The sequence below is a fragment of the Apteryx rowi genome, unplaced genomic scaffold (assembly GCF_003343035.1).
Source record: "Apteryx rowi isolate R43461 unplaced genomic scaffold, aptRow1 scaffold_107, whole genome shotgun sequence".
In the NCBI taxonomy this organism is placed as follows: Eukaryota; Metazoa; Chordata; class Aves; order Apterygiformes; family Apterygidae; genus Apteryx; species Apteryx rowi.
The window spans coordinates 1,697,774-1,712,132 of NW_020447275.1; the positions used below are offsets into that span (position 1 = coordinate 1,697,774).

The 14,359-nt window shown below is 39.1% G+C and overlaps 1 protein-coding gene across 4 annotated transcripts in view; it reads right to left on the minus strand.

The window, feature by feature from the left end:
* Positions 1 to 5,418: 5,418 nt before the first annotated feature.
* The window catches only part of TUB (tubby bipartite transcription factor), a 77,191-nt gene continuing 68,250 nt past the window's right edge, over positions 5,419 to 14,359 (minus strand). For all 4 annotated transcript variants that reach the window (XM_026070559.1, XM_026070549.1, XM_026070538.1 and 1 more), the window contains 3 exons: positions 9,195 to 9,293; positions 8,622 to 8,793; positions 5,419 to 7,208 (listed from right to left, as the gene is read on the minus strand). In XM_026070559.1, the coding sequence (XP_025926344.1) occupies positions 7,075 to 7,208; positions 8,622 to 8,793; positions 9,195 to 9,293 (405 nt within the window). In that variant the 3' untranslated portion in view covers positions 5,419 to 7,074. The remainder of the gene's footprint in view (positions 7,209 to 8,621; positions 8,794 to 9,194; positions 9,294 to 14,359) is intronic.

Below are 14,359 nucleotides of genomic sequence, written 5' to 3' on the forward strand. Positions count from 1 at the left end.
GTGTTTGGTAAGTCAACATAGGAAAGGGATTTCTTAGGGGACATTCAAAAGTGCCTAAGAGAATTAGGAAGTGCAGTCCTGTGAGGACTTTGGAAATCCCATCACTTAGTGTGTCCTGATCACACTGAGAGATTCCTGCAGCCACAGGCTGGGAGTCTGTGTAAGCCAAGCCGTTTCCATTTGCACAGATGGAGCTGCACGATCTCGAGCTTACTGCTTAAGTGAGATCTCAAATTTCAAGGCAAGCTTAAGGAAATAAAATTTTGAATGAATAATTTCCTTGTAATTTCATTCTATCCATAAGCATTAAAATCAGCTAGATTTTAACACTAAAATCTATAAGCACAGTTTAAAGCTTGCATTCTATTACTTTGAGAAAGTTTGTTTTATAATTTACCAATACTTCTAATGGCCTAATTAGGGCATTGTGCCAACTGGGATAACCTCAGTAAAAGAGCCTCAGTTATGGCATCAAATGTGAGAAGCAGATTGCATTGCAAACATCCCAGTATGAGTGTAAAGGCAGTCATAAATCATAAGCCTCATTGTTTTTAAATCAGATGTGCGTGACAGAGTCGCAGTCTGCAGTAACAACAGTTTTGGACAGCTGAGTCACATCCAAGGGGGAAAAAAAGGCAAAAAGTACAAAAGGCAATTTGCAGCACAATCACCAAGTGTGCCCATTTGCTATATAAAAGCATAAATAGGCAGCTAGATTAACTGAATCACTGCAACATGTTCAGGAATAGTAGTTTTAAAACAACTGATGGTGCAGACTAAAACACAACCAACAATACACTGTGAAAAGGAAAAGTAAATCAGATGGCTTTGCCCTTACAGCTTTTCTGTACATTTTGTGACCAGGATGACACAGAAGGTAAAAGTTCAAGCCCCACTGAAATCATTGGCAAGACTTCCATCAAATTCAACAGTGTCAAGATTTTATCCTAAGGAATTGGTTAGCTCTTTGGCTTCTACAGCAGGTAACTCTTCTTACTTTACTGCAGTTCATCAGTAACAATTAAAGAGGACACTTAGCGTGTGGCCAGTGCCTGCCATTCACCATCCTCAAAACACTCCCGCCCGGCCTCTCTGACCAAGGGGCTCTGCTACATGTTGTTTCCACTCAGCTCAGGGGCACTGAGGCACAAAGAGGTTACACAATTTGCACGAAATCACACAGGTGGGATTAAAACCCAAAAGACCTGATCCCTAGGCCTGTGTTCTAACAACTGTTTGACACTGTTCTTTTAGGCTGATTTTAACACAGATCTGTGACTCATAGGGACATCTTTTGCAAGCCGTACCGAAGCACAGAATAAATGCATTACTATTCACTGTTACTTAGTAGGTTGTCTCTCAAGTAGGACTTTAAAACATTCCAGTTCATGTGCAAGCAAGCTTTTGTCAGAGTAATTTTCAAACTGCCGCTGAAGGCTTATATAAAACCAATGATAAGCTTTCATTGTGTTATTGAGTAACCAAATTATAAAGTGAATAGAAAGCTTTTTTTCCTCAGGAACATAAGCATAATTTTCCTGAATCATGTCATCTTCCTAAAGCAATTTAGCAAAAGCAGTGTACTGTTTCCATTAAAAAGAGTTCAAAAGAGCCAGTTAATTCAAGTCTTTTCAGTGAAGGTATGGAGAAACATACCCTTATTGAAAAAGAGATATCCATAATTTCTAGACAGTTAAAAAAATTCAACATATAAGTTTTAATGCATTTTCCCCCAGTACACAGGCATTTGCAAGTATCAGCTACTGAGCTATAGTTCCCAGCAAAATACCAAAATATTGAGATGATTGTGCAGATCCTTTTCATAGTTCCTGGGCTAGTAACAGTGAGAACTGAAAAATCTCTACACAATTAATTTTGAATACTTACAGAGTAGAACCCTAAAAGGGATGTTTCATACATGATGAACACCACAAACCCACTTTCGTGAAGTGGCACATCTGAAAGGAGCCTGGATCTGCAGTTAGATGAACTCCAGTTCAAGGTTGTGTGAGAAATCTGAGAGCCGTCAGCCCGTAATTCTAATGCGACTGCCGTTCTATTACATGTGCTGTTCTTACTGGCCAAGCAAAGACACTTTACTGGTGAGCATATGCTTCTCTAAAAACAGCAGAAAAACAAGATAGTAGGGGGGTTATCTGGAATTCCACAGCATCAAACCAAAAATCTTCCCTCTGACATCTGCCAAACATCAGTAGAAACTGTCTCTGCCTAAAACACCAGACAACCTACTATCCTGTACTACTAATATAACCAAAGACAAAATATTCTGATACCGGTTCAGATTCTTCATCTCTTCAGGGCAAGAATTTGTTTGCTGTGTGACTGTATAGCATCCAATCCTTGTTGCATCCATATGTAAAATAAATGATAATAAAATCACAAAAAGCCAAGATGCAAGAACTGGGAGTGAATTTCTGGTCACTGAAGTGATCTCATTCTTTCTTAATGGGCAGCACTCATGTAGGGCGAGCTTTTTATAGGTAGAAAAGTAGGTCTAATGATTAGTACTTTCAGAGATGTTTCTCTGATGTCTATGCTCGTTTTAAGTCCCTCTTAATTCTTTTGTTCATCAAAAGGGAGCAAAAAGCCAGGAAGTCAGAATTGATGGCATTGGTTCATCATGGCAGATAAAACTCTGTGGTGTCATTTAGGTCCACAATTGTGGAGCTACAAGATTTTATTATAGAGCCCTTTTCACTAAAGCTTCTCTGTTCTAGTACCTCATGAGGAGAGCCAGCTGGGAACTCTGCTACTATTGTAAGGCAACTTGAATAGTGAGAGATTTGCGCAGTAATTATTAGAAAGCCATTCGCGTAGACTTCTGAGCATCAGAATTCATAACAATGGCTTACGACATTACTATTTTATGGGATGAATGCACCTTTGTGTGCCATATATTATCCTACAAGAGGACCAAAATGATGGTTCGCTTCTAGAAAATAAACTCTATTTGAGGGCACCAACGCATTTCAGTTTACAGAATCACTTTCAATACCTTGAAAAAGGAAAAATAAGGCAAGACTGCAAAGAGAATTTGTATAACATTTTGCTTCCAGGCTTGTGGAGAGTTCTGCTCATTGATTGCAACCAATGGTTTGGAAACTAGTTACTGAATGTTTACTGAAAGAAACTCTGATTACATTTTAGCCAAGCTTTTTTAATCTGCTACCTTTTAATGTGTTAATTTACTCTACTGAAAAGCCAAAGGGCCAAATTCAACCCTTTGATAAGGCTTCTATTGTAGGAGTATCACTGGATGTGCACTGTAGGCATTATTCATCTGTAGAGAAATCACTGAGTAATATTGTCAAAATAAACACTTTTAATTTGCACATCCTTGAAGATAAAGGGATTGTGAAGAGAATGAAGAGGAACAGCACTGAGAGATGAAGAAAATTATATAAAGAGCTAGGAAGAAACTGTTTGATGTAAACAGAGTGACAAGTTAGATTAAGAACTCTCATTAAAGCATGCAGTATTTGCCTATAAGCAATTCAGGCAAGGAATTTGTTTACAACACTCTGCCAAAATCAACAGCAGATGCAAAAAAATCAATATTGAGATTTTAAATAATATTAAATCTACTGTATTCCAAGTACTCACTGGAACTACATGAAGGAAATATATGGCTTGCTGCCATTTATATTTGTCACACTGAGTGGACAAGGTTTATTTCCTGTTGCAAACTGACATGCAGCCACTCCAGAAGCTACTACTAATATGGCTGTGCCAATAACTACTTCTAGGTTATTTTAGTATGTATATATCTCTGAAAATATGTACTGGTGCCAAGAGTATACTGCTGGTGCGCAGGAAAATCTAATTTCATGAAGATTGTGTAATCTCAGATATGTTCAGATAGACCCTGCAAGTATGTTCAGACAGAACCTGCAAATTCATCAAGTAGTCAAAAAAACAAAACGTGCAGAGCTGCTGGAAAACTAGTAATATAACTTTACATTGTAGTGCTGCCCTTCACCAGAAAGTATCCCTCTCAAATTATACAAATGCCAGTCTAAATTAAAAGCAACTGTTTTTTAGAGCAGATGATGACAGGTGAATCAAAAAAACACAATACCTTGGCTCAAAAACTGAGGAACCAGGGGTTGGCAAGGGACCCTAGACACAAATACTACTGTAACTGACACCTGATTTCATGAGAGCGCCTCATTCCTATTAGTCCCAAGTTAACATCCCCCTCTAGTGACCTGAATTTACAGTGGGGAATTTCTCCTTGGCAGTTCCTTGGCTGTTGTGGCTGACAGATTCTGTTAGGATGATGGGAATTTGAGTCACCACTTTCCTCCTGGCATGCTTACAGGTTAAAAAAAAATGGTCTGGAAAGAACACGCAGTAAGAGTGAAGCTACACAATGTGCTGGCAGCAAAACTGTCCCAAGAAGTTTAGCTCTCTGCCTTTCCCCAGCTCCTCATTCTCACTCTTGGGCAGAAGTTCATTGCATGCGAGCTTCCATTTTGTGCCAGTAACCTCTTGGGGCCAAGATGCAAGTCAGACCATTGTTATGATCCAGGTTAAAAATAAATCTTCCTAAGCCAACTTCACTACTAAAGCCAACAGATTGTGTATTTGTAGCATATGACTTGCACTTAGGTCTTTTGACACAGTTTTGTGCACAGAGAGAGGCAGAAAATTATGTCAGGACTCACTTTCTTGGGTTATAAAGAAAATACACTACTGGTGAGCCACAGAATTAAAGCCACACAGATTCAACCATTCCCATGCTGCAGCATACCTGAAATCCAAATCAGACCTAAATACTAGCAATGGAAATTCCTGGTTTTGCAATAGGCTAAACAAAAATTCTGATTATCACTGGCACTAGTGTTTAAAGACTTATAACAGGTAACCGAAGGCTTAAGAGCCATCTTTGCATTAAAATCCAAAATGAGATCATGGATGGGGGTGTGGGGCACTGCAAAACCACCAACTAGAGGGGAAAACAAAGCATCCACGTACAAAGTGCTATGTAACAGACTGCAGCTCTTGACTCATCGTTTTGATCATTCACTGAAGGATCTGACTGCTCATTTACCTCAAACAAAGGTGACTTTCCAGTTTATACAGTTACATGGAAATGCTTCTTGCAAAAAAGATGCAAGAAAAATGACAGTCTCCTGTTATTTACAGATCACATTTGACAGGCTGAGTCCAGCAAGAAAACAGTTCAAAGCTAGCAGACTTTTTTCCCATAGATATAAAGATGATTAGAAAAAAAAGCTGCCGATTATTTATTCCACCTCCATCTGAGAAAACAGACTTTCAAATAAAGCTGTGAAGTGAACAACAGCAATCTAATGGCAAGCATATTAGTCTCCTGAAATTTCCTTGCCTGTATATTTGGAAGGAGACCTGAAGGCAAATGACAGAAGACAGCATTCTTTTATTAGTTGAAATTACACAATCCAAATGGCACAACCTGTCCTTATGGCCTGTCCCCTACAGTCAAAAAGGGACTGAAAGCTATGAGACACGCAGATTTGATTTCATTTTCTCATTATATAATCTTTGGTTGTGCAACACAAGAGGCTATAAAGAGTAAAAAGGGGGATCTGAATACACACAGTATAAAACACAATTACTCCACTCACATTTCAATACCCTTCTGGTGAACTACATATAAATTCCATTACTTTGTGTGCCATCTGGGATAATATTGTATAGAACAATATAGAAAGATTCATTATTTTTAAAGGTGTTTTAAGCTGCACTTTCAGTTGCAGCTCTTGGCTTTTGAGATATTCAGAAGAGAAGAGAATGGCTTGCTCTTTGCTTATGTTTTGAAATGGTATTTGTTTATATATTCCAGAAAAATCAGAAAAAAAATGAAACAAAAGAAAATACTATTTTAAACTATTCAGTGTCCTGCCAATATCTCATTTGTATGCAACATACACTAGATTTGCCTAGAAGGATTTAGCTCAGTAGCTGGCACTACATTACATTACAGAATGACATACACAGTTTCAATCAATTTCAAGCATTCTTACAATGGTAAATAAATATGAAAAGTGGTTGTTGCTGAAAGTTCAAAAAAATGCAATCAACAAATTTTAAAACTGCAAAAGGCCAGACAAATTTAATAAAATATTTCCATTTACCTTCTTCAAGTTTACACAGCCTGCTTAAAATAAGATTCTGTGCAGAGTCTTTATCCAACTGTTCATATCACTTCATACAAAATACGTGTTTGAATTACCACAGCAATACAAGGATATAAGTTCCCAACAAGCAACATGCCAGATTCAACATAAGTTATGCTTTCTTGGCATCTACAGAGTTTTCCTTTTCCTTTGCTGTATTCCCAATACATTTTCATTTTAAACAAATTAAAAAGCATGTAGATGTTAAAACATAGTGACAACTCAGAATTCAAGTGACTTGTGCAACATTATTTTGTGCTTTCTACTTCTCCATTTCCTCCTACTGCAATTAAAATTCACCATGCCCTTCTACATATACGATAGCAATGCATCAAGTTCAGTCCAGTATAGGTTTTCAACCCCCAGACTTGGCTTTATGCTACACGAGATCCTTGCAAATTCAAAAAAGTGCATCTTTGTTGTGATCTTTCTTTTATGTTGGATGATGTGAAGCTCAGATTATCCAATGCAGGAATGCAACCTTGAGGTATGGCTGCAGCCTCAGAATAATTCTTAAATGTAAAAAGAAATTTTTTGAAAGCGCGCTTTCTGGATTTAAAAAAGACACACCATTATAAAGGTGCTACTAGAGCCACGGTACAGTACATCATGGCACATCTCCATAACATAATCAAGAACATGAGATAGGACTTCTATTTACACAAACTTGATGCCACTTTCAGAAAAATATGACAGAAAAAAAGGAAAACATTATTTCCTGAATGTCCTGAATTTTAAAAAGATTCATTTTATTTTCTCCTCAGCAATATAGTGGTCCTCCAGAACTGCATTTTCCCTGACCTGTTTAGTACGGACCATGAGTGACACCAGCAAAGAATTGGGAATCGTATGGCAAACTGCTTCCTCTGAGATGATGCTCTCCCACACCACTTTACTCACAAGCCAGCTTGCTGTCAAAACTTGAAAGGGCAATAGCAAAGGCTTGTAGTGCACACATTGGGTAGTTGTAGTCCATGGTGAACACATCCTCAGCCACACGACCAAACTGCATCACAATATAGTCAGCTGCAAGAAAGGTCATAAAAAGCGACAGAGCATTATTTTTGTTCACAGCCCCTACTAAATAAGCATGCATTCAACACCATCCTCTGGCCCAGCAGAACACCACACAACAAAACACACTCAAACATCATTCATACATAGTCATGGCAGTAGATGTGCTGACATCAGAGCAAGCAAGGATATCTTGAACGAGGAACAGCTAAGCAATTAAGGATTGCAAAACTTGTACTGCCTTTTTTTAAAAATTACACAGATAGAAAAATGTTCTTTGCTTTTATAGGCATGAAATTTCATAAACACAGAGAAAAACCTGCTTCTGTATAAAATGTGCAAGTTTGTTACATAGACCAAGTACTGAATTTCATATGTACCAAGAACAGACCAAATCAGTTCCTACTTACTTTAGGCAAGTGGATATGTAAGGATAAGGGGGAAGGAGAGAACGTATGATTGCGATCTAGGTCTGCCTCTCAGTTATATGAAATTCAGAAGTTTTTCCTCAGCTTTTTTTCTTTTTTGTACTTTTTTGTCAGCAAGAGGAAATCTTAGTCTCATTCACAGCCTGAAACATGTTGTTTCATTCCTGGAGCTGACCTAATTATTTTCCTTTAGAAAATGCAGCAAATGTATATATCAATGTTTCAAACCCAGTCTAGCTCTCAGAGTCTGGCGCAGCCATTCTTATCACAGTTTCCAACACTCCCTTGTTGTCTAAGCATGGCACTGTTCTAACCCAGTGTGGTCCAGCACCTAGTGTCTATTTATGCCTGCCTAAAATAAGTGCAAAGTGATGTGAAATCAGTCTTTCCCCTGCTCCAACAACTGTACCTTAGCCTGAGAACTAAGAGGCCATAGGAGGCTGGAGGAAAGCAGTATATAGGTGAGGTCCTAGTGGTGGTGTGAGAGGTAGTCCTAACATTTTCAGGTTGAGTACTGCAGGACTAGTGCAACAAAGAGTAGTAATGGCAAAGGGGATGCACAATGGGACCAGTCTGACTCCACCAGCTCCAGGCGGACAGTGTATGGGGACCACAGCAAACAACCAACCGGAGAAGGATTCATGTGCTACAAGTGCCAGAGCAGAGTGATACTGCCCCATGGTCCTGCTGACTGGAAGTAGCTAATGCAGCTCAGAGCAGAAAGGAGTCTAGACTACTGCTCGGTTCACAACCTGGGCAGCAAAGGGAGAAAACTACGGTAGCACATAGCAGAATCACTTCTAGTAGGTATCAAACCGGAGCTTTTAAGCACCCAATCTCTACAACTGTAATGGCCACACAAGGCAGAGCGTAGTGAATTGGACCCAAGTAACTAAATTCATTCAAGTAGCAACAGTAAGGGCAGAATCACTGTTAGACTGCATATGCAGTACTGTTTCCACACATTTCACTCATGGACTCATGGAGCTATACTTACGGTCATTATCATGAATAATTTGGAAGTTTTTCACTGAGGCCTGTGTGACTCGACCGTGGAAATTTAAAACATAGGACTGGGTGTCATCATTCCAGACTGGAGTTTTGTTATGCAGCTCAATGACACTCTCTGTATTTTTGTTCTGCCATCTTGCAAGAAGTGTCTCATGTTCCTGCACACACCAGATACACACTTCAGTTTAACACTTTCACAAGGCAAAAAATACATTCACACAAAAAACATGTTCATAAATCATAGCCCAAAGACTAAATTGTCCCCCTCAATTCTCAGCACAGCATCATCGAATGAAACAGAGAACGCTGAGGTATCTGAATGAGACTGTGCATTTGAATCCTTTCTACAGCTTGGAAAAGCTTAGCTGTATCTTTTGTTAGCAAAATATACTATTATTTGTACTGCTATTGTGAGTCAGACAACTAGTCACACATCCCATTGTTCTGCAACTGTTCAAACACAGAGTGATTTTAACCTCTAAACCTTCAGAGATGCAAAACAAAAACTAACTAAAAATAATTCAAGTTGTTATTATTGTTGACTGATGGTATGCCTTACATTCCGTGGTCTGATGGAAACTCTTTCATGGTCCATATTCATTCCTGGTATGATCACACTCATTTTGCGAGGTCCTTTAAACCCCAAGACATTTGTTTCCTAAAAATGTTTAGAAAAGAATTCATCACGTTCTGTTTTTCTTTAACTTCTTCAGCAAAAGAGATACATTGGCAGCCCAGGGAAATTACTTGTTAGTCAACTCAGAAAACATCTCAAAACTCCTACCTTCACCGACGCTGCCAAACATTCTAGCTTTGTCTTAGAAGCTCCGACAACAGGAAAAATGGAATTGGAGAGTGTTTCCACAAACACTCCTATAACTGGCTGCCAGCAACCTTAATACAATTTTAAAAAAAAATTCTCTTTGTTAAAAAAGGATATATAACCAGATTGCTTGGATACTGCTAGGTCCCAAAATAACGTAGTTGTAATTTAAATATCATAAAATTCAGTCACATATTTTGATGAGAAACAAAATTAAATGTATGGGACCAACTCCATTTATTCCATAGCCAGCACAAAAGCAAACAAGCAGAAGCTGCCAGTAAGAGCATCTGTTAGCAGTGCTGTGGTTTTCAAAGTCTTCAGATATGTTAGGCTTAGAGATGAGGATGGTAAAAAACAAACATATTAGCATGAATGCAAATTTTCTGAGCTATAAAGGCAGAGACAGCAGAGAAATAACATAGGCACCAACAACATATCCATGGAAAATACAAATTCTTCCATTAAACATGATTTGGTGCCTTTCCAGCCAGGTTTTCACAAAACCATCCAGCATTGCACTATCCTCTCAAAAAACAACCACTAAAATCCAAATTCACCTGAAGCCTTTTTTTTTTCACGAGGCAATTTTTTCACTGAACCAACTGGGTCTATGTATTTCAATGTCATCTTCTTCGATCCCAAGAGAAAAAAATAAAGGGTGATATTTTCCAACTCACTCAGTAAAATCTGATTGTATATTTTAGCATTAATTAAGTATATGAAAGAGAGGTGAACAGTGACACCTCTGAAAATTCATCCCTTCATGTTTTGTGCCTTTTTTTGTTTTTTGGTCCCATGCATTTTTTTCCCTCTGCCTTTCCCCAGTGAAGGGCTGTGGGCACATGCTACGGAATCTCAGGAAGGAAATTCCCATTGGTGCTACTCCCAGCGACCTACCGCGAGATGCCAAGAACTGGTCACCCCCAGGCTCCACCTGATGTGGCTCTACCACTGGTACTTTCAGAAGTGACAAGTGATTCAGATGTCTCTCCTTTTACACATTTACTTTAAACATCCTGATTTTATGGAACGCAAAGCTTTCTACAATATCTCTACTTTTGCATGCAAGAATCCACACATCCAGTGAGTGTTTTCCACTCACTGGAAACATCTGAAAATACACACCTAAAATTTACTCATGCAGAAAAAGTTTTGCCATCTGTCAGACCTTTGAAATTACTTTGGCTGTTTCAGCAAACCATCTGGAGATTTTACACAACTTACCAAGCTTTTCATGCATGCAAGATAAATCCCATTGAGTTATTTTGCTGAAGACTCTTGAAGCAGTCCAGCTATATTTATACATCTTCATGACTATATGCATCAATGGGAAATGTTCTACCTCTTTTCTGAAGCACTTACATCAAGGCCTTTGGCAGACTAAACCAATGTCATCAGTTCAGTTGGAAGCAGCTACTTGGTTCTGTATCATGGTGAGACTCAAACTGAAATGACTGCCAGTAGATTATATAAGCAAGAGAGACTGAGCACAGCAAAAGACCATTTCTAAGAAAAGATTCATGCTTATGCTTATTTTCGACTAACTACTGTCAATTTTGGTCTCCTCTGCAATGGCTTAAAAGCTCTTCTCATCAAGCTGCAGTTATGCTATATACAATTCATTTAGATGCTGACTGGTTGAAGACATTGTTCAAGGTAAAATTAAATAATAGTGGTGAATCACTTCCCTCCCAACAAGCAGTATTATCCCTCTGAAACAACAGCACCATATTCTTTGGATTTACTCAGAAACACTACAATCAATACTTCTGCCAAATGATATGGGAATGGAAGGGAATGGTTTCTAGTTGCACAATACATCAGTCTCTGATTACATCAAACATTTTATCTGCAAATGCTACCTGTTTGCTAAAATCAAAGGAAAAGAATAAATTCTATAAATGTGGAATACATAAGTAAAACAGTAGGGACAGAAGAGAAACTTTAATTAAGAACAGACCTTTCTAATATATCTGCATCTAAATAAAATTAATCCCCTTTATCTTCTGTGTCCTTCCTTGCTTCTCCTCTATTTCCTCCCTCCAGTATTTTGTGTGTGTATATTCAGAACTACAAATGGCATTATTAGGGGAACATGGGCCAAATTCTGATTTCACACCATTTTAATGCCACTGACAGTCTTGATTTACACAGGAACTCAAAATTAGCGTTCTTAGCTGGCAGAGCTCTATTGACTTGACCAGCGCTTTAATAATTTAAATCAACCACAGACTTGGCCAGCTATTACTCTGCACTCTCTGCCTCAGCCCAGCCAGTAAGCAGCTCCTGTGAGAAGGCATCACAGCAAACTTGACTGAAAAAGCACAGAACCTCTCCTCAGTTTTACTTTTAAAATATTATGCAGTTTCATGAAATTATGTAAGCATTTCACTAGAATGGCAATAGCTGCCATGGTAAAAGCTGTGTGCCATATATCCCAGCTGCTTGCTTGACAACAGCTCTCTAGGAGATTCGTGATTGTTTTAGTTATCCCCAAATTTTCCTTGACTTCAGCCACTTCCCTTTCTGGACTTGATTCACACAACAGTGTGCCTTGCCCTTAACACAGTCTGTAGAAACTACTGTTCCATAGGAAGTCTAAACCCACAAAACCCAATACATTATATCACAATGCAAGCGATTAAGCCTTGAACAGAAACATGAGGTTTTATTTTTGCTTTAGAGATATCTGAGTCACACGTTAGATTATCAGCTGAGCTCCGTGCTTGCAGAATCAGATGCAAACTGAAGCATCAGCTTCTGTGGATATAAAGGAACCCATAGCAGAATGTCCTAGTGCAAATGGTACAGTTACACACCCTGCCTCTTGATAAATTTTCCTTCACATTTATGCACAAAACCACAGCGATTCTCAAATCAGCCATTAGGTGCTGCTGCAGGTTTATTAATCTGCTAGCCTGCCATCAGTGAGGAAGAGTTAAAAACAGTTAAGAGCACCTGAAGAAGCTCAGTCCTTGCACTAATTTTATCCATGTTGCTTGGAAAATGCCCTCAGGTGAGCTCCACAAGGAGAGATTTCAACATGGTTACCCCACAGTTAACAGTACACACATTGCCAGCTTCTCCTTGTATAAACGAGACCTGCTGAGATGATTCAGCAGGTCAGGTTCATCAGGTTGGCAGAAGAGGGCACAACTCACTCTCCAGATGGGTATTCGATCAGATGAGCTGAGAGGCAGTGAGCTGCATAGTGGTGCTTTCAACATATTTTTTGTTATCAGTTTTGTTGCAGAAAAAAACTCAAGGCAGGAATTAAAAGGTTTCCTAAGGACAAGGGTGTTTTGGGAATGATCTTTATGGTCCCATTCTTCTTTGCTGTGGTTCTGCTGCAGTCAGGAACAATAATCTCACTTTAGCAAGTCTGACTATTAATAAAATACCATTAAGATTTTCTTTTGTCCTATGGCCATAGCACACCTGCAAGCCTGCTACCTTACTCCATAAATATTAAAACATCCATGGAATGAGTCATTTTCTTATATAAATGTGCAAGTTTTAAACTGCTGACCTCAAAACAGGCATATATAAACATCCTTAGTCTTAGCCGCATTCTCTAAACAGTGGCAATGGTCCTGTTCTTTCCAGTACTCATGTTACACTTCTAGTTACCTCCACTGAACTGCAACTGAATTTTTAATTTAGTAACATTAATGGTTCAAATGTCATTGTTGTTGACTTACACAAACAAAGCCTAAATTTTTCAATGTATAACTTTTTTTTAAACTGCTTTTATTGTCTCCTTGTATTTCCAGTTTGCCCCAGAAGATTAGTTGCCTGGCTCCAGGGAATGCCCTCCTATATAAACCAGTAAAATTAACTTTATTAAACATGTAAGTTCTTCTACGGTCCTACTGAAACCTCAGTCCAGCTATAAGCTGATGTGAGATCATGGACTTTGTCCTGTTTTTTTGGATTTCCTGAGTTTCTCAAAGAGTTTCACATCAGAACCTTCAACAAGCTTTGGGGGATCAGGGCAGGGGTGTATGAATCCAGAGGCCAAGTGCCTGAATAATAGAACATGGGGAGAAATATGCCATTTATACTATATTCACACAAGAATAGCAGTCTAAGCAGCAGGAAAAGAACATGCTAGCAGTTAATATTGCTGCCCCTCAGTGCTTTCAGCACTTTACATGGGAGAAGATGGCTCTCCGCTTCAGTTTTCATGCCTGAAAGCTTCCAGGCACATTGCTCCCCACATCCTGAGGCTGACCTTTCCAAGAACACAGTATGTCAATTTGTATGGGATATGCTCTGACAGCTGGACCTTGACCTGCCAGAACTCCAGGCATTCTTGATGACAGCTGGGCAGGAACTTTTAAGAAAAGTGGATTGGGGGGTATTTTTGTTGGAAGTTGCTGATTTGCAAAAATAGAAAACTTTTTGTAGAAGCATATCTACCAATTTTGACTGGAAGAGCTTCTCAGACCAAGAAATTTCTGGACAGAAGGAGTACCCTCACCAAAATAGTTAGTAGTCCAATGGCAACAAGAGAACTGTGCTTCAAGTCCTGATTCACAGCTGTCATTATCTCTGACAAGTGCCCTTCTATAGTAGGCTGGTTTCTCTTAGTCAGGTGCATTTCAGATTTTCTTCTCTCTTTTCTTTTTCCTAGTAGAAAGGAGTTCCAGAGCTTTTATCCCAAGTTTCTCAGCCACTGCTGCAGACATGGCTGTCCAGCTACCTGTTCTTGCTAAGCCACTCTCCATCATCTTTGAAAGGTCATGGAGAACAGGAGAGGTGCCTGAGGACTGGAAGAAAGCCAATGTCACCTCAGTCTTCAAAAAGGGCAAGAAGGAGGACCCAGGGAACTACAGGCCAGTCAGCCTCACCTGCATCCCCGGAAAGGTGATGGAGCAGCTCATCCTGGAGGCCAT